The following is an 18,967-nucleotide window of genomic DNA, read 5'->3' as shown; positions in this document are numbered from 1 at the left end:
TCTTTTGGAAGTAATTAATTAATTAATTAATTAAAGGACGATATAATTAAAAAGATAAAATTTATTAGGATGTTCAAGAAAAAGTGTGTTTGTTTTTATATAATGTAAAAAAGAAAAGGAAACGAAGAAAGAAAAAGAAATCAAATTGATCATAAAAAAACAATAAAATTTTTATACAAGATTCATTTTATTTTTTAATTTTTTTTTCCGTGTACAACAAAAAGGAAAAATGAAAAGAAAAGAAGTGTTCGTTTTATAAAAATGAACGTAATGGAACAGATGGCGCTAGTAGTCATCGTCTACCGATAAACTAACCTAATACATTCCTTTGTCCTCGATAGTGAAGCTTGAATCGAATTAACAACAATGGCCGTTGTGGTTGGCTGTCAGTGGAAAACTTTCGCAGATTATGTATCGAATGACAGTTCCTTTACGATCGATAATTTTAATCAGTTTTTCGTATTAATCAATTTGTAAATATTACGAGTTAATAGGAATTGTGACAGACGATGATTATTTAATAAACTTAAGATTCGCGGGTATCGACTGGTGGATCATCAATGACCAGCTGACAATGTTTTTTAATTAGCATAATTCATTGTGATCATCTGCTACTCGCGGTTATTCGAAAATGTTCAAAGCCGAGGAATCCTCTCGAGGCAGCTTCCTTCAGCAAACTAAAGCAGCGAGAGAAGAAAGAGCTCACGAGAAGGACAGGGAAGCTGCTGTCACTGTTATTCAAGCTTATGTTAGAGGATGGTTGGCTCGGATAAGATTTACCAAAAAGATTCTGTGAGTTAATATCATTCCATTAATTGTTACTGTATTCTTCCAATGTTATCTGTTTTACACGAATATATAGATATACATATATATATATATATATATATATATATCTCTATGGTATATATATATATGGTATATATATATATATATGGTATATCAATACTGAATATTAACACATGACATTAATTGTCATATCAATGATATCCAATTAATACCCATAATGTAAGCGTGTTCTACTTTTAGAGAGGAATTCGATATCAATTTTCCTGATGATTGTACAAAGCTCGATGCGAACATTGAGTTGCAGCTTGCATTGCATATATACAGGGTTACTTCTAGATTTTTGATTATTTATAAGAAGGAAAGGGATCAAGAGCGTATAGAAAAATTATGTAGGTGTGTATACAGAGACAAATATATTGTATAGGTAATATAATTATTTGATATAATATCAAGGGATTCCTAGAGAGAATGATACAAAGTTTGTTTCGTTTTATAAATCATTTGTTTTTTTCTTTTTTAGATACCTTGTGCAAACTCTACATTCGGAATCTCCTAAATTCTCATACGTAGGTGTTGCTCTTAACAAGGATCACTACATATCATGGATATTGCAAATGAAAACAATTTTAAATCATTGTCTCATTGGCTTGGACAGCCTTAAACCTGAAATAAGTTCTGACCATACGTCCATCCTATTGAGATTATACACATTAGTTAGTTTTACATCACCGGCATCATGGGCGATATTAAAAGTAGAGGGTATGGATAAACTGAGACCTGGTATGAGCCAGTTATGTGCTAACATAATGGGGCATCTTGTCAATAATGGCTTTTATGCTATTATGCAGGTAACCATTTATAAAAACTTTCTCAATTTAATAGTCTTTAGGTGTGAATATTAGTAACAAATTATTTTTTATTTTGTAGACGTTACTAGTAAAAGGATTAGGTAGAGCAGAAGTTTCATCGATATCAGTTGCACTCTCAGCAGCTGTGACATTAACTTTAAGACCATTGATATCTTCACAAATGTCAGATAAATTAGTATCGCTATTTTTAATTAATATTTTTAGTGTCCCTGCTTTAGTTTATCACTTGAACATGTTATGTCCAGAGGTATAATCATCTTCTTATCTTATATCTATTTCTTTAAAACAAAAACAACGATAAAAAATTACATCTATGTCGTAAATATACATAGTCATGCTGATGCAATCTTTCAGTGCATTTCATCCTTTATTATGCACAATTTATTTGCGAGAAGTTTGGAATTATTAAATTCGGAACAAAATTTGAGGATAGTTTTTAATGCATTGGAGGGTAGTTATGCACTCTGTCTATTATCCAATTTAATACAGTTAGCCAATATCGAAAGAGAAGAAGTCCTGAGGGATTCGTATTTTCCTTCTTTTACGGTGAGACAAAAATCGAACATTACCAATATTTGTATTATCAATTTTAATTTAAATATGTTATTATTATTTATAGTTCGTTGTTACAAAAATGTTAGAAGCATGTCAACAGTATGTTGTAGCCAAACAGAGTAACATAACTCATTGGCATCCAATTCTCGGTTGGTTTGCCCAATCGGTTGATACTCCTTTACAAGAAGCTATTCCTTACGTGACATCGCAATTAGCTTGCCTATGGACCGGCAGAATTGTTTTACAGTTAATTGGTAAGCTACAATTTATTCCAATGAACATGTATATATGTCAAAAATATTTAATAATAATACTATTATTATCTTGATCTTTTGTTTAAAGGCCAACCATTAACTGAACTAGTTGGTAAGGAATCACCACCGCAGTTGGAACAACAGAGCACATCTTTAAGTACTAATATTTTCCGTCGAGCATTTTTGGAAGCACGCACAAATAGAAATAATAGTAATAAAAATTATAGAAAATTAGGGAGTCCTGAATGTACCAAAATTGCCCTGATTTGTTCCATGTATCAAACTGCTCTACATACGCTTACACAAATGAAACAGGACATATTAACAGGTATAATATTTTACAAACAATTATTTATACATTCACTATATATTTATTATTTTGTAGGGCTTTGTTATCAAGATAAAATTTTGTATCATATGTGGTTGTTTTTGGGAACATTGGGGCCACACTGTGGCTTAAAAGCGTTTCTGGATCATTTAGCAGCGAATACGAAATGTACTGCACCAGAATTTCAAATGTTGATATTATTTTGTGATTGTATGACTCATTACGTTACGTGAGTATACTATTATTTATTTAATAATTTAATATATAATTAAATTATATTCAAATAACGACGCGTTATTAATTTTTTTTAGCATATTAGATGATATGGAGATGTACGAGCAGCAAGATCCTTTTAAATTGTCGGACTTTATAACAATGTCATTTTTTTTAAACCAATTTTTATACAGAGCTGTTCTTAATAATCTATTTGGTAAGTAATATAAATTTCCAGTTGTGTAATGATTGCCAATGATGCCAATAAGATATTTGTTCTTATCGAAGAAAGACAAGTTGCGTGTAGCTACGTGCTAAAGTTTTTAGATGTTACAGATGTGAAAACAGTGTCTAACAATCCGTTATTTACATCACTACATACACTTTTAATGGCTATTTACCGCCGAGATTGCAGAAGACCTTTTTGTCCAGATGGACATTGGTTGGCGAAGTTAAGTATATAATGTATAGACAAATCAATGAGATATTCATTTTATTAGTATGAATTATTTTCTTTTTTGATGTTTTTTTTTTTTTTTACAAAATAGGAGGTACGAGTTTCTGGTTTCTTAGCGGATTTAGAAAAAAGGAGAGGTGGTGCAGCACTTTTGCTTTCAAAAATGCCACACGTTATACCGCACTCCGAACGAGTGGTTTTATTTCGAAAACATGTTGCCAACGAGAAAGCAGTTATGGGTTTAACTGAGAGTGCTTGTAATAGCCCACCAACTACGCTAATAGTTGTTCACAGGTTGTTAAATATTTAAAAAGTTGTTATTGCATGTATAAATGATCGTAAAAATGGGTTAATTGAATGAAAATATTTGATAGAACGCGTATAGTAGAGGATGGCTATCGGCAGTTAGCAATGTTACCTCCTCAAGCTCTGAAAGGTGTAATCAGAGTACGTTTCGTGAATGAACAGGGTCTGGCAGAAGCTGGAATAGATCAGGATGGTGTATTCAAAGAATTTTTGGAAGAAACGATCAAAAGAGTTTTTGATCCGTCTTTGAATTTGTTTAAAGCTACTAGCGAAAATCGTCTTTATCCTTCTCCAACGTCCTCGATGCAGGACAATCATTTACAATTATTTGAATTCGTTGGACGAATGCTAGGCAAGGCTGTTTACGAGGTAAATTATTTATAAATATTTCTTATTGATTTTAGATTAAAAAAAGAAAAAAAAGGAAAACAGATACGATAAATATCAGTCTTTTGTATGAGAGACACCTAATTTATCAGGTTAAATTTTTAGGGAATCGTCGTAGATGTTCCTTTCGCGTCATTTTTTGTTTCCCAATTTTCTGGGCAAGCAGGAGGAACCTTGTATAATTGTTTAGACGAGTTAGCTTCGTTGGATCGTGATCTCTATCGTAGTTTAACTTTAGTGAAACATTACAAAGGTGATATCAGACAATTAGAGTTGACTTTTTCTTTGGACGAAGATGTGATGGGAAAATTAGTGACTCACGAGTTGATACCTGGTGGACGTGCCGAGGCAGTTACTAATCAAAATAAAATTCGTTATATACATCGAATGGCACATTTTCGTATGCACACGCAAATCAAGGAACAAACGGCTGCTTTTATCAAAGGATTTTGTTCGATAATCAATCCTGATTGGTTGTCATTATTTTCAACGCCTGAAGTAAGAGAAGGAATTGAAATATATAATAGAATATATTCCATATTTCTTATGGAAATATATTCGTGCATGTTTATTCTTTCAGCTGCAAAGATTAATATCGGGTGACAACGTCCCATTAGATCTACGCGATCTACGTAGACACACGCAATACTATGGTGGTTTCCATGATAGTCATAGAGTAGTATGTTGGTTATGGGACATCCTTGAGAAAGATTTTACCGAGGAAGAAAGAGGCTTATTTTTAAAGGTACATTTTCAACGATAATATCAAATCCTTTTCTAATAAACAATATCAATTTTTATAAATATATAATAATGTGTTTTATATAAATAATAGTTCGTCACAAGCTGTTCGAAATCACCGTTGCTGGGTTTTGCTCATTTGGAACCACGATTTTCCATACGTTGCGTTGAAGTTGGCGATGACGAGGATACAGGCGATACAATTGGTACGTTCATCCACTTTTTTGCCCTCTTACAAATATCAAATTTTTGTTATTTTAATTCTATAATAATTTATTGAATTATTTTAATTAATTAGGCAGTGTGATACGAGGATTTTTTACGATACGTAAAAAGGATCCTCAAATTCGGTTGCCTACTTCTTCAACTTGTTTCAATTTATTGAAGTTACCAAATTACCAGAAAAAAAGTACACTTCGTGAAAAGTTACGTTATGCTGTTACCAGTAACACCGGCTTCGAACTTTCTTAATTAATCTACGAATTATTGGTAGTAACAATCATCAGGGAACTAACTCGAAACGCGGAGCGAAAATCGAAAGTGATCGAGCGGTGCCTAACTGATTTACCCCATGTTTCAATATATAACATGACCTATAAATATCTACAAAAAATACATATATATATATATACATATTACAATTGAAAATCGAAGAATGAACGAAAATGTACAGTAAAACATATACACGTAATATAGTCTTAAGCCTAATAAGTTGCTAGAATTGTAACTCCTTTAGAATAATTATTTGCACAAATATTTCTTATGATATTTAAGAGAAAATGAAACAAACAAAAAATACCATGAAGATTTCTTAGCTAATTTCTATTTTTGTTCTTTTTTCTTATTGTTTGCCGGTTGCACATATCTTTCCATTATTGATAAGTAACGTAGAAAAAGAAGAGTAAGGGTAGATAAGCCGACATGCAAATGTGGTGCATATTATCTTGCGTTGTTCCTTTATAAATCTATATATACTACATGTACTAGACTCATGCGATATTTAATTTAAGCGATTATGATTTATTACTACATGTTTTTTTTTTTATAATCTACCTATTGCGTTTCTTCTCGATTGTGTATAATTAGTTGAAAAACGATGCGATTTCTAGGACAATTCCAGGCGTGATTCATGTGTACCTTATACGAGCTTATAATTATTAATCGTTCGCTTTTTAGTCAAATGGTAGTAAAAAATAATGGCGTTATTATGGAAATGGTTTGCATATTCGTATACATATAATAAATGTTAATCATTGAGCAAGTGAGAAAGAAGATATATATATATATATATTATATGTACGTATGAAACAATTTTGTGAGAAGAATAAAAGCTTAAGGAGAATGAGGTAAAAATAATATAAATAAATAAAAAAAAAATATATATATATATAAAATAAAGAGAGAGAGAGAGAGGGAGAGAGAGAGAGAAAAGAGAAGATAAAACCTAAAACAAAAAGAAAAGAAAAAATACGGCAGACGCTCTATTTTGAAGAGAGCTATTTTCTCGATAAATTTTTGTACAAATTTTTGAAAAGAATATTGCGAATTATATAAAACGCGTTGTGCGGTTTAATACGATGGTGTCGTCGTTGTGAATGAAATCGGCAATGTTTTGTACACTGAATTTCCTATACAAATTCTCCTCTCTTTTGTTATTTCATTGAGATTGATTACACACGATATTAATGAATTTTTTATGATACTATACACATATATATATATATATATATATATATATATATATACATACATACATAGGACACAGTATGACACATTTCGTATTTCAATTTTTTGGATAATGGAATCAATGGGGGAAGACTTACGTGGGAAGTTCAGTAAGACCAAAGATAAAATATATAAATCTATTTAGCGCTTAGAAATACGAGTTCTGCGCTTGCATATTTTCCTACGTAATATCCATATAAAAATATATGCATATGTATATATATATTATTATTACTATTATTACTATTATTACTATTATTACTATTATAATTTAGCAGCAACATTTTCGATTTCTCTATTCACATTTAGTATAACGTTGGAAAAATATATTAAAAATATGATTGTAATCGCAATCATGAAAAATCTGTTAAATATTTATATATAGAGAAAATATTATTGTACTTTAATATATAAAGATCGATATATTTATTGAAATTTATTTGATTTCGAAAGTTCTTACTATATGTAATAATATTTGGAAATGATGCTATTTTGTACAATACAGTGAATAGAGAAAAACGTTTTACGTAATAAGAGGAATACGTGATCGATTTTAAATAAAATATTTTTTGGAGATTGTAAGAAAAAATTTTTCAGATAGGAAACGAGAGTTCAGATTCGATCTTCGTATTTAATAAGTTTTATTTAAATAACTATTTTTGATTATCGGTCTATGTAATACGAACCACGAATAATCTGAAACAATAAATCTACATTTTTTTGATGATCACTATGAATATATATATATATACATATATGTATGTAATTAAAGAACGAGAGAGAAAGAAAGAAAGAGAAAAAGAAAAAAGAAGAGAGATTATATACGCTTTGTATAAATCGGCCGTTTCGTTTTCCAACGAAACGATTAGGTATAGATTATGTTTTCTAAGTGTATACGCATTGTACCAACGGGGAAAGATAGCAAGGAAGAAAAAAAGAAAGAAAGAAAGAAGGAAGGAAAGAAAATGATGACACGAGAGCGTCATCGTCGATCTAAAAATACATCTCTGGAAATTATATCGATAATCATGTAAATATTTACAAAACTTGCATCATCGTTATTTTCAATTTGCCCTTTATCATCCAATATTATCCCATAAGAGAAGCTTTTGTCCCCGTATATTATATTTTGACCTAAGCTTTACGAGATTATTATTTATTTATTTAGGATAGGATATGAACGGTCAACAAAGAAAAAATAGAAATTTAGTTAACTTAAATGAGAAAAGATACGAATAATAAATAAAGATTATTCAGTTATAGTAGAAAATGTTAGCCAAAGAAAGATAAAGATAAAAATAAGGAAAAAATTCTTTGTTTGTAGATAAAAAAAGGAAAGAAACGAATGAAGAAAAAGGTATTTGAAATTGGAGAAGAAAGATGGCGCGCCGTCGATCGAATGCGTGCGCATTTATGGGGGAAGGAGTCACATGACCGTCGGCGTTACGGTTGGGCCCCGGCGCTGTCGGCGCTACGTTTCGCCCCCGCCACGTTCAGTGGTTAGCGGGCATCGGCTGCGAAAAGGCGTGTGTTTCGTTCATCCCGCGAAAATCACTCTCTCCACCGCGTCTATCACGAGAGACTCTCTCTTTATTATTTCTTTTCCGTCTCCCTGGTTAACATTCTCTTCCTTTTCCGGTAATCACAAATCCCATAGATTTATCTCCGTCTCCCACGTTGTCACTTATTTTCTTTCTTTTTTTTTTTACTATTTATTTCCTCCCGTGTGTGTACCTTCCGTCATCGCCCTTTTCTCGTAAACGGGCGCGGGCGCGCGCGCTCGTTCTGTGCTTTCTCTCTTTCTCTCTCGCATTATCTTTGTCTACGCGTGTGTATATGTATATATGTATTATATATGTATCAGTGTGAATCTGTGTATGTGGTTAGTGCGCGCGTGCAACGCAATACAACATAACAGACAGCAGCACGACTGTCATAAAACGTGTTCCGATATTCTTCGTTTCTTCTTCGTCTATCTCTTATAATTAGCCAATACTTCAGTAGCAGTGCAGTACCAGTGCAGTAGCAGTACAGTAGCAATAATTATCGTAACCGTTGAAGAAAACGAATCGAAACCAAGAACACTGTCGCGAATTTCCGGACACGTCGTTCCGCGTTTCCAATAGTTGGATTATTTTACATTTTGTCCTCCTCTATATCAACGTTTATGCGTCCCATTAAACGCGTAAGTAGCATCATCTCTTATTCTCGCATCTATGGTGTCGTTGAAAAACGACGAATGACCATTTCGGAAGATCAACGGTGATCGCTTAGCACCGATTGGCGCGTGTGTCTATGTACATGTAACATAACCTCCAAGTCAAGTGAAATAGTAGAAAGAGACAGAGAAGGGAGGAAGAAGAAAATAAAGGATTAAATCGCGATGGGGTCGCGCTGATCTACGCTAGATTTTCAAATGAAATTAACTAATAGGGGAATAACGAATGTCATCTAAAAGAAAGGAAGGAAACACGGTGATCTGGAGTGAAAGACCCTGCTAGTATAAAGGAAAGAAGTAGAGCGAGGAAGAGGACGAGGACGAAGACGAAGACGAAGACGAAGAGAGACGAAAGATGCGGGAGAAGATTCCTTTGTGAGAGAGAACGTCCTTGCGAGGTGAGGCTCGCACCACGTGCTTCGTTAGAGGGGTGAAGAGCGCGAGGAGGAGGAGGAGGAGGAGGAGGAAGAACAACGCGTCGGCGACGTCGCGTAGAGGTCTTCTCGGTAGAGTGAATAGCGGCACGGTGGCCCGTCGGTTGAGAAGAAGAGGAGGAGGAGGAGGAGGAGGAGGTGGCGGTGGTGGTGGCAGAAGAGGAAGGAGGAGGAGGAGGGGCAGGCGGGTGGCGGTCGCCGAGGGTGGAGGTGGTGAAGGTGGTGGTGGCGGTGGAGGAGGAGGAGGGGGTGAAGAGCTTTGATGGCAGTAGTTGGGCCCAGCCGGCACTCCCGGGTGTCCATGAGCGTGTCTATGTCGCTGATGCAGGGGGGCGGGGCGGGGACGACAGGTGGAGGCGGGACGACGGGGCCCGGGGCCCACCCGGGCCAGGCGGTCCTCGCGGCCGCCGCTGCCGCCGCCGCCGCGGCGGTGAACCAACCGACCCCCACCTATTATCACCCCGCCGCACCCGCGCCACCCCCACCGCCGCCGCCCGCGCAGGATCCCGTCCAACCCGACAGACCCATCGGCTACGGCGCCTTCGGTGTCGTCTGGTAAGTCTCGCCGATTTTTACTATTTACTACGATCTATGATTATTTCTCCTAGATGTTCGATAGATTTACAATTCTCCGAACAAACGATTATTATTTTCTTTCCATAGGCTTATTGAATTTCTACCTGAACAACCGTCGTTTCATGGAAAGACATTTTTTTTTTTATTACAGTCCAAATTTCTCTTCCCTGATGGTCAAATTTTACAAGCTGTCGTGTATATAATTACCGTCGTCGCTTTTATCTTAAATACCTTTCGAAATGTGTCCATAGTATTCTTTTGTATTTGGTTTGGCTGTTGCTTTTGTGCTCTCGGACCTTATCAAATCTAATAAAGAAACATTTTTCTTAGGTACGTTTTGTAAATTTTGGAAACTTTCACTTTAGCATTCTGGGACGCAGTTTGAAAAACGTATTTGAAATATATGACTGGAATGATCGATGCTTTCAGGATCCTTTCCTTTTCTTTTCTTTTCTTTCCTTTTCTTTCCTTTTCTTTCTTTTTTTTTTAACGAAGATTCGATAAAGGAGGAAGAAAAACTTTGGGAAGATTAACGGAAAAAGTAGAGAGAAAAATAAGAGAAAGAGATAGATAGAGTAAACTGATTCGATCGTATCTCGAAGAGCTTTCGGAGGGTTGCTTGTGACGTAGCAGAGAGAAGACCAGGGTGGAGTTGGAGTAATCGGTGGGAAGGTGGATGAGAAGACGATGGGTGGCTAGGAGAGTACAGGCTACATTGCCATGGCAACCGCGACCTCGCGAGATAAAGAGAAAACGTGACTAGATTGAACGCCTTCTCTCTTTCACACGAGTCGATTATATTTTTCGATAAATGTTTAACAAATCAAATTCCACAAAATTCCAAAATATTCCTATTCATTTAGATAACAATTCCACGAAATAAAAAATAAATGCGCATGCATATAAAATCCTTGAAACATTTCCGAACGTTAGAATTGAAAAAAAAAGATAGATTTTCGCGTTAGTTTTCTAGTTCGAAAGTGAAATTTCGCGCGTTTCAACGAATAGGAACGTATCTAGCCGATCGTAGCCGAAGTTACGCGTCGATACGCGTAGAGAACAAAGAGTCGGCGGCGGCACTTGGTCGTCTCGTCCTCGTCCTCGTCCTCGTCCTCGTCTCCGTTTTTATCTCCTGGTCGCATTCGCGCGGCACACGTGCACGCGTGCGCGTGCATAAAGCGTACACGAGTTGGTCCTTTGTCGGAGACATCTGCGTGGGCGGATGCCATTGACATCAAGGAGAGAATATAACTTCAAGAACAAGCCAAATAGAGCTCGGACTGTTCAATAATCTTTTTAACAAACAAAATCTATTTTTCTTTTATGCACTTTTTCGATAAACAATTACTATTAACGTTGAATTTTGGTCATTTTTAGTATTCTTTAACTAGTCACGATATTCGAAATAATTTGTTTGAATCATCGATAATTATTTTATTCTAATTAATGAAATATTTGAGGTACTCTCTTATCATTGACGATCGACGTGGCAGTAAACGCGTTAATTATCAAAATAAAGGATAAGTTTATTATCGAGAAAGACATAATTATTATCGAGGAACGTTTCAAGTTTTATCTTAACGATTCGTTGAATGATAATGATAAGGCTACCGTTTCGTTCTCTGTCTCTTTCTTCCGCTATCTCGCTTACTCTTATGTTGCACGTGCATCGAGTTAACAGTTTGTGCATGGCTTGTGTCGTTTATACGCATATACATGCATACATAGATAGACACATAGATAGATAGATAGATAGATAGATAGATAGATAGATAGATAGATAGATAGATGCATGCATGCATGCATACGTGCATATGCAAGCCATGCACAGTTTCCGAGTGCAAGGTCCTAGCATTGACTCCAAACAAGCCGCCGGTGTAAATTTCACAAGCATCTAAGTGTATCTCTCTTTCTCTCTTTCTTAGTATTCACTTCCGTATTTCCGTCTTTTGATTCGAGCATAGATCCGAGGTAAAACGAGGAAAGAAAGGAAATTGTTAGAAGTTATAATATGCTCTCGCACGTGTCCACTTTATTTTTCGTTCCGCAATTTTGTTTGACAATTATCATGGATGCGATATATAAAAGTGGATTTAAAATGACTTTTCGGCGACGTCCAATTGTATCGCGGATAAGTAATCGCAACGAGCAAAACTTTGGAAAACCTTGCGCTCGGTGTTCGCACACGTATAAATACTTATACATGTCTATTCTAGATCTAGATCAAAGTCCGAATTTGAGGAGGCAGCAGTCGTCGTCGAACACCGAGTCGAGTCGAGCCGGATTCGAAGTGGTTGCTGGCTGGTTGGTTGGTAGTACCAATGTGGCTGGTCAAACCAGCTGCCTGGCAGGTGATGCAGCAGCTGCTGCAGAGCATGTACTTGGTAGCAAGTCTATATACTTTTCTTTCTCTCACACACGAACGTCGCCTTGTTTCGACTCCCTTTCTCCCCCACCTCCTCCTCCATACTATAGACCAATGGTCGGGAGAATTATCATTCGGAAGCAATCTTCGAAAACCATGCGAAATTTCTAACAGAACAAGGGGGAGGTTCGATGATACTCCAGGGACCTTTGCAGGGACAACCTTTCTATTTTTCTATTTTATTTGTAGAGTACGCAATACGCGCAACCTCGCGTCGCCGATCTTAGGGTTAACTAATATCGAGAAGGAATAAAATTGCATATCATCGGTTTTATCGCTTTTAATAATTTAATACCAGATACCGCGTTTGTTCGTGAATTTATCTTTTCGTATATATAGAATAATAATAATATTATTATTAATTATAATTAAAGTGTTTCAAACATCGTTGCGGATTATATCGAATTGATATCAACGATCGTTGTTCACCTCTTTACGTTTTAACGAGAAAAATATCATTTGGCGTAGAAATGAATTTCAGTGTATCGAAAACGGTACGCGTGCTAGATAACGCGATAAATTTATTTAATATATTTTTTTGATGCGCTATTAAAAGATAGCGTTCGTGGTCTATCAATATTTAATGTAATCGTAATACTTTGGAATAGTTCGGTTATTGATAGGCCAATAGTTGTTCGACTGTCGTTAAGATTACAATAAATGGCTCGAAAAAACAAATATATTTTGCATATAAATATATGCATATGTATAAACGAATGTGCGTAGGTATAGTTACTTGGAAGTTAAAAAGAGTTGCTCATGCTCCATATACCTATACGCGCTCGCCTTCATCCTACTAAACTGGATACTACAGCTGGTTGAAAGCAATATCTCTCGCGACGATCTCTTCTGTAAATCGAAACTGGAAACTCGCTTGGAAAACCTGTCCCCGTTCGTCTCGACGACTCGCTCTATCTTCTTTTTATTCTTATAACATAAAAATAACAAAATTAATTATATATATATAGATACATGTTAAGGTCAATCTATAGAATACCCATAGGGTTTTGGTCAATCTAGAATATATGCTTCGGTTGGCTGCGTTTAGATCGGGTACCATGGAAATTGAAAAATTTGTACGCAATGTCAGTAACGCGTTTCGATCCACCTTTCAAATTTGAATCAACGGGGGGTGTTTAAAGCACGGCGGGGCGAGGGAGGACGAATTTGATCGCGAATTTGATCGAATTAGAACAGTTTAAATAATTTATATTTTGTTTCTTGTTTCTCTTTTTTTTTTTTTTTTTAATCCCCTTTCTTTTTGTACGCAAAGATCCGTGAAATTGATCAAAGAGAATGAAAATGACATTTTATCGAAACATACCAACTCTTCGGAGTAAAACCACCTACGCGACGGGAAGTCGGAGAAGCATGTGTTGCCGGTATTTCCGGTGCGACATCCTCCCTACCCCCTCCCTGGCCGCTCCTCTTCTCTCCACTGGTTTTTCCTCTCTTTTTTGCCGACTCTTTCTCCTTTCTCCGTCATTTTTTAGAGCCGACATTCGGTGGCACCCTTCGCACCGACTTTTCGACCTGCGAGCGCAAACAGCTGCAAACTGCACCGAGGAAAAATATCGCAACGCGTCCCTCTGCGATCGAATCGCGATAAATAATTCCGAACTTTCCCTCGAAAATGGATTTTCTCTCTCGACGATTCTTCCTCCTCGGTTATCGCTTTTATCATTTATACTACAGCAACGCGCGCGCGATGACAGTATTAGATTTCGATACTAAACTTTTCTTAGTTTATCTTCCGTTTCTTTTGTTTGTTTTTTAAATAACATTTCTTACAAGAATTTTCTTCTAATTATTCCGACGCGATTTATAAAGGCTCGCAGTTCTATCCAAAATTAGTTTGGAAAGTTTCAAACAAGAATGACCGATCGTCTATGAATTTACGATTTGAAATAATCGGAAAGCTAGCAGAATTGAAAAACATCGTACAAATGCTAAAGAAAACAAAGGTACAGAAAATGTTGGAACAAATGTGACAATTGTAGGAAAACTAGAATAGGAAAACCTTTTTGTACGCAGGTAGGAGACGTCTATATATTTTTGAAAAAAAGGGACCCTTTCGGAATAAAGGGAAAGAAGAAGGGAAAGAAGAAGAAGAAGAAGGTTGCGGTACTTTGGAAGGTACTCGACTGCTTTAGTCGTGGAAGGGGCTTTAAAATCGGCTTTCGGGGTGGCGATGGATGTTTGCATGGGTTACCAACTGCATCCGCCTGTACACAATTTCATCCCCATTGGGATGAAGCTGGTAGAGAAAAAGAGAAGAGAATGTAGACACAGGGAAGAAAACGGTGCTGCCCTTTCGTTCGGATAAATTTCTCTATGTATAGGTAGCTTTGATCGATACTACGAAAAATAAAAGAAAATGAAAAGAAAAAGAAAAGAAGAAAATGTTGTTGTCAGCAATTTTTGAAATTTTTCTTAGCGTCGAAAAGTAGTAATAAAATGACCATTGTTCGCGAAATTGTATAGAAAAATGTTAGATTATTTGGAAGAGACTATTCGTACATAGATTTTTCCCTGACCGATCTTATCGCAAAAGATCATGCCAACTCGAAGCCACGTGAAATATATTCTAGACCTATACTGGGTGTATACTGGCGGGTACGCCGCGACAACCTTGACGCATTTCAATGGATAACTCGTCGCGGTACGCTTTACTGCCAACCAGTTTCTGCGATAATGGACTCCATAATCATGCCATAAAAGGAATAAAGCAACGGTGTCAAGTCCGAGTCTGTATCTACACTTGTTCGAGGGACACATACCGTGTCCTCCTCTTTCTTGCCAGGTGTATGCTCGTCGTTCCTTTCTACGCGCGCGTGAGCGTTTATGCGCTTTTGCAGCTGCTTAAAGATAAAGATAAACTTTGGCTATATGAAATTTCTTCGCTTATTTCTTTACTTATTTTTTACGCGTTTAGAAAATTTATTAGAACAATTTGCTAAAGTATCGTTAGATTAAACGCATCAAAGTATGCATCTTTTTATCCGTATAATTATTAGACGCAATTAAGGAATTTGTACGACCAATTTGTCTCAATTTTCCCGTTCGTAAATTGTTCCAACTATTTTTTAAAAGGTTCTACGAGTTTTGTTTTCGAACCTTCGACAAAATGGAACTCGTAAACTCGATGGAAACTATAGAAACAAAATGTTATATTTTAAAACGTACACGAGTAAACGAAAAGAAATATGGAGAGCTGTTTCGTTCGAGAGCCGAAACCTCGCGTGAATAAATAGTGAAACTCTCTTGGCCATGGGCGGTAAAAGAGATAATAGTCATCGTGCACTAAGGAACTTTCTAAAACGCGAAACATCAGTATCGTCGTCGGTCTTCTCGGATTGGCCAGGCAAAAATCCTATATTTTTTAAACTTTTACTTCTTCCTTTTCTTTTAATCTTTTCTAAGATTTTATCTTTCTTTGGAAAAAGATTTATTTTAGAAATTAATAAATGTACGTACACGCGCGTGTGTAAGAGAGGGAGGAATACTCTACTATAGCGGTATTTTATATAGCGACATTGCGTCTACAATTTGATCTTCTCTTTCTTCTTCTTTCTTCTTTATTCATTTATTTAAAAAAAGAATGATATTCCTATAAGGAATATAGTTTCCCATATTCCGACTGTACGAATTACTCATGCGCATACGCGTGTAGTATATAAGATTATGAAAATGAGTACGATAAAGAAAAGTAATTTCGCGAAATCGATGAGGGTGTACGAGTTCTATCGTAACATCCAAGAATTCTCGTCTCGATGATTCACGCGATCGTAGTAGGATTCACCGCGTATCATTTTATCGTAAATACAAACGCATATCGATGCGCGTATATGAATTTTATACATTTATCACGGATGAAAATAGATATCGATTATAAACGACGAATCTGGGTAGCGGTGGAAAAGCTTTTCTATAGGATTTATCTTTCTCTTCCTTTTTTTTTTTGTTCGAAAGAGAGAGAGAGAGAGGGATAGAAAAAATTGCGACCATAGAAGAAGCAGCCTTTGTTCGATTTTCGCGTCATCGACTTTTGGCGAGCTTTCGTTACGCGTTCGCCTTGTGCTGCTGGAGGTCTAATAAAGCCGAACGGATTCTCTCCTAGTCTCGTCTCTCAGCGATTGCAAAGGTTATTTGCGGACCGCACAGCACGGAACAACACAGCAGAGCACAACGGAGCACTGCAAAGCATATCGGAGTAGTGCAGAGCAAAGCAGCACAACGGTGAAGCCAGGAGGAAAGCAAAAGATAGGGACGGACTTTGCGCAACGCGACAACTTATGGTATACCATAGTCATAATATCTCTCCCTCTCCCTTTTCTTTTTCTACGATAAACCTTTACCGATTTTATTTTACTTTATTTTTTATCTTTTTCATGGGTAGTAATATTTCCGAGTCGTGGCTTTTTTACAACCCGTAAATAATGTATTCGTGATTGAATAGTTTATATTGCAATAGTTTACTTTAAATTTCATTATTTCTTTATATATATATGTATAAAATTTGTCGTTGTTAATTGAAATAATAAATAATTAGGTAATCGCGTTCGATTCGTAGAAAAATAATTTCGAATGCAAATTCTGCTGGTTAGGTTGCAACGATTAATGCGAAGCACCCTATATATCCATACTTATATAGGATTTCTATAGGAAGGGAAAAAGGAGCTGTGTTGGGAGCAATACCGTGACGGCCACTGCCCTTCTTCGTAGCTTCGTTCTTTATTCTTCTCCACCGAGTCGCATCTTCTCTCCTCTTTTAAACGTTTTAACCTTTTACGGATCAATCGTTCCACCGCTCTCTTTATTATAGGTATCAGGTACTCTTTCGCGAAATACGCGAGAGAGGTGTATCGCTTCGTTGCATTTCCAGAGTTCAAAGATCCCATTTTATTTCCTTTTCCTTTTTTTTTTCTTTTCGCATCCAACTCCCATACAATTTTTTATTCGTACCTAACGCGACGACATTTGTTCAAACCGAAGACGATGAAACCTGATTTAAGAGGAGAGTAGTTTCATCTTTTAACTTTTTCATTACGGTACAAATTTTGATCAACGAATGACACGTCCGACGCTTTCGAGTAGAATTGTTTGCTTTTAAATGAGACAAAATCAAAGCTGATTTTAATAAGAGAGAGAGAGTAGATTGACGAAGGGATAAGGGAAAAAATATCAGCGGAGTCGCTGCTCAGTTTACAAGAGTAGCTATCATGGTACTCGGAGAAAGATAGGGAAGGAGAAGAGAGGGTCCCATGCAGCTCGTGTACTTTCGAGAAGTCAATGGCCCTGATTACGAAGTGCTTCTACAGCTACTTACATTGCAGTAGCTCGACTGTTACGAAGGTTCAAGTCGCTAGTACTCAAGGTAGTTTCGTTTGGTTACACGCGGGAAGATGTAACTTTTCTTTTTCTATATATTACCTATCACGCGTATCTCTTTTTCATTCCTTTTTTTACAAATACAAATATTTCTTTCTTTTCCATTCTTGAGATTTCTTCCGGTTTGTCGATATCAAGGATATCGAGTTGTAGGAGCAGAGGAAGACGAGGAGGAGGAGGAGGAGGAGAAGGCTGATACTTTGATAAGTTTCCAAAGTGCAACATACCGAGATAGTTTGGAAGAAAGTTAAAGATACATCTTCGAGACAAGGTCAACGCATTTGCGACTTTTTCGATATTCTCGCATCGCGTCGCGTTGGACCTTATCAAAGTTGTCGATAGGAAAAATTCAATGTTATTTATTATTATGTGGAAAGTTTTGGGGCAACCTGTATATACCATTCCTTGCACGGGCATTGCATATTCCAGCCCCGGTGACAATTTAATTCCTTTATCATCGTCGCGTAACGCGCTCGCGCGTTTGAACGCATGCGCCGACTTCTATATGCATTAATTCGTTTATCGCGGAAGCGGCTAAAACCGGCGCGGATATTGCAAATTACTATTAGCCTGTTACCGTCTCTTCGTCGAGCAGCCGAGTCGAATAGCTTTGCTTCCTATACGTGCCTAGACCATCCGTTTCGTTTATCCAATTTTATTTGCAAACATTCGACATCGATAATATTATCGATTTACCGATTTCTCATTTCGCCCCCGCATTGTAATAATTAAACTTTATTCGCGATCGTTTTATTTCTGTTTTTTCTTTTTTTTTTTGTACGCAAAGAACATCGTACGTATAATTGATTATGAATTTATCGGAGCATTAACTGTAAGTTAAACAAATAAGTAATAAAAAAATGATATTTATAAATATTTCATTAAAGGATGAACTCTTTGCAAGTAAAATGAATCGGTAAAATATTTGTATTATTTCCCATGACAATCGGTATATTACGCTCTCTCGTTTAGACCTGGGATATAACTGCAAATTTTGTAATTTAAAGTAATCGAAAGATCGATTATTAGCAAACGAAAAGTGGCTTGTTAACGAGCCAATAAATTATTACCTACACGCCTGTAACAATGGCATTTATCGGTACAACGATTATCCGCAATAATTTATCGGTTTCGAGCTCGAGAGGTGGCCACGTTGCTCGTCAATATTTTATTTCCTAACAGAGAAATCCAACTCCACGATAGAAACAGAAAGAGAAAGAGAGGGAGAGAGAGGCTGTGAACAAAATGAAAGAAAAAAGAGAGAGGGGAAATAAGAGGGTCATTGAACCACCTCGCCGT

General features: G+C 36.4%; 2 protein-coding genes across 5 annotated transcripts in view; both read left to right on the top strand.

Moving 5' to 3' along the window:
* Positions 1-195: 195 nt before the first annotated feature.
* On the top strand, positions 196-7,674 carry LOC122525343 (ubiquitin-protein ligase E3B). Of its 2 annotated transcripts, none has more exons than XM_043648072.1 (16): positions 196-792; positions 1,030-1,182; positions 1,310-1,637; positions 1,717-1,905; positions 2,013-2,204; positions 2,278-2,467; positions 2,556-2,795; positions 2,853-3,024; positions 3,107-3,225; positions 3,345-3,460; positions 3,557-3,759; positions 3,840-4,140; positions 4,264-4,656; positions 4,739-4,903; positions 4,994-5,105; positions 5,198-7,674. In XM_043648072.1, exons 1-16 carry the CDS (start codon positions 632-634, stop codon positions 5,368-5,370), a joined length of 3,207 nt encoding a protein of 1,068 aa, XP_043504007.1. In that variant the 5' UTR covers positions 196-631; the 3' UTR covers positions 5,371-7,674. The 2 variants fall into 2 exon arrangements, with proteins under 2 accessions (XP_043504007.1, XP_043504006.1); XM_043648071.1 differs by having other exon boundaries at positions 3,336-3,460.
* Positions 7,675-9,534: 1,860 nt separating this feature from the next.
* Positions 9,535-18,967, top strand: part of LOC122525645 (serine/threonine-protein kinase NLK) — a 71,062-nt gene continuing 61,629 nt past the window's right edge. For all 3 annotated transcript variants that reach the window (XR_006305849.1, XM_043648562.1, XM_043648563.1), the window contains exon 1: positions 9,535-9,831. Coding sequence is in view for 2 of the 3 variants with exons in the window: in XM_043648562.1 (XP_043504497.1) it covers positions 9,539-9,831 (293 nt within the window). In the remaining variant the exon portion in view is untranslated. The remainder of the gene's footprint in view (positions 9,832-18,967) is intronic.

This window comes from Polistes fuscatus, unplaced genomic scaffold (genome assembly GCF_010416935.1).
Source record: "Polistes fuscatus isolate 324 unplaced genomic scaffold, CU_Pfus_HIC Scaffold9, whole genome shotgun sequence".
NCBI lineage: Eukaryota > Metazoa > Arthropoda > Insecta > Hymenoptera > Vespidae > Polistes > Polistes fuscatus.
The sequence above is the reverse complement of the archived record's forward strand: the minus strand, read 5'-3'. Positions and strand labels throughout refer to the sequence as shown.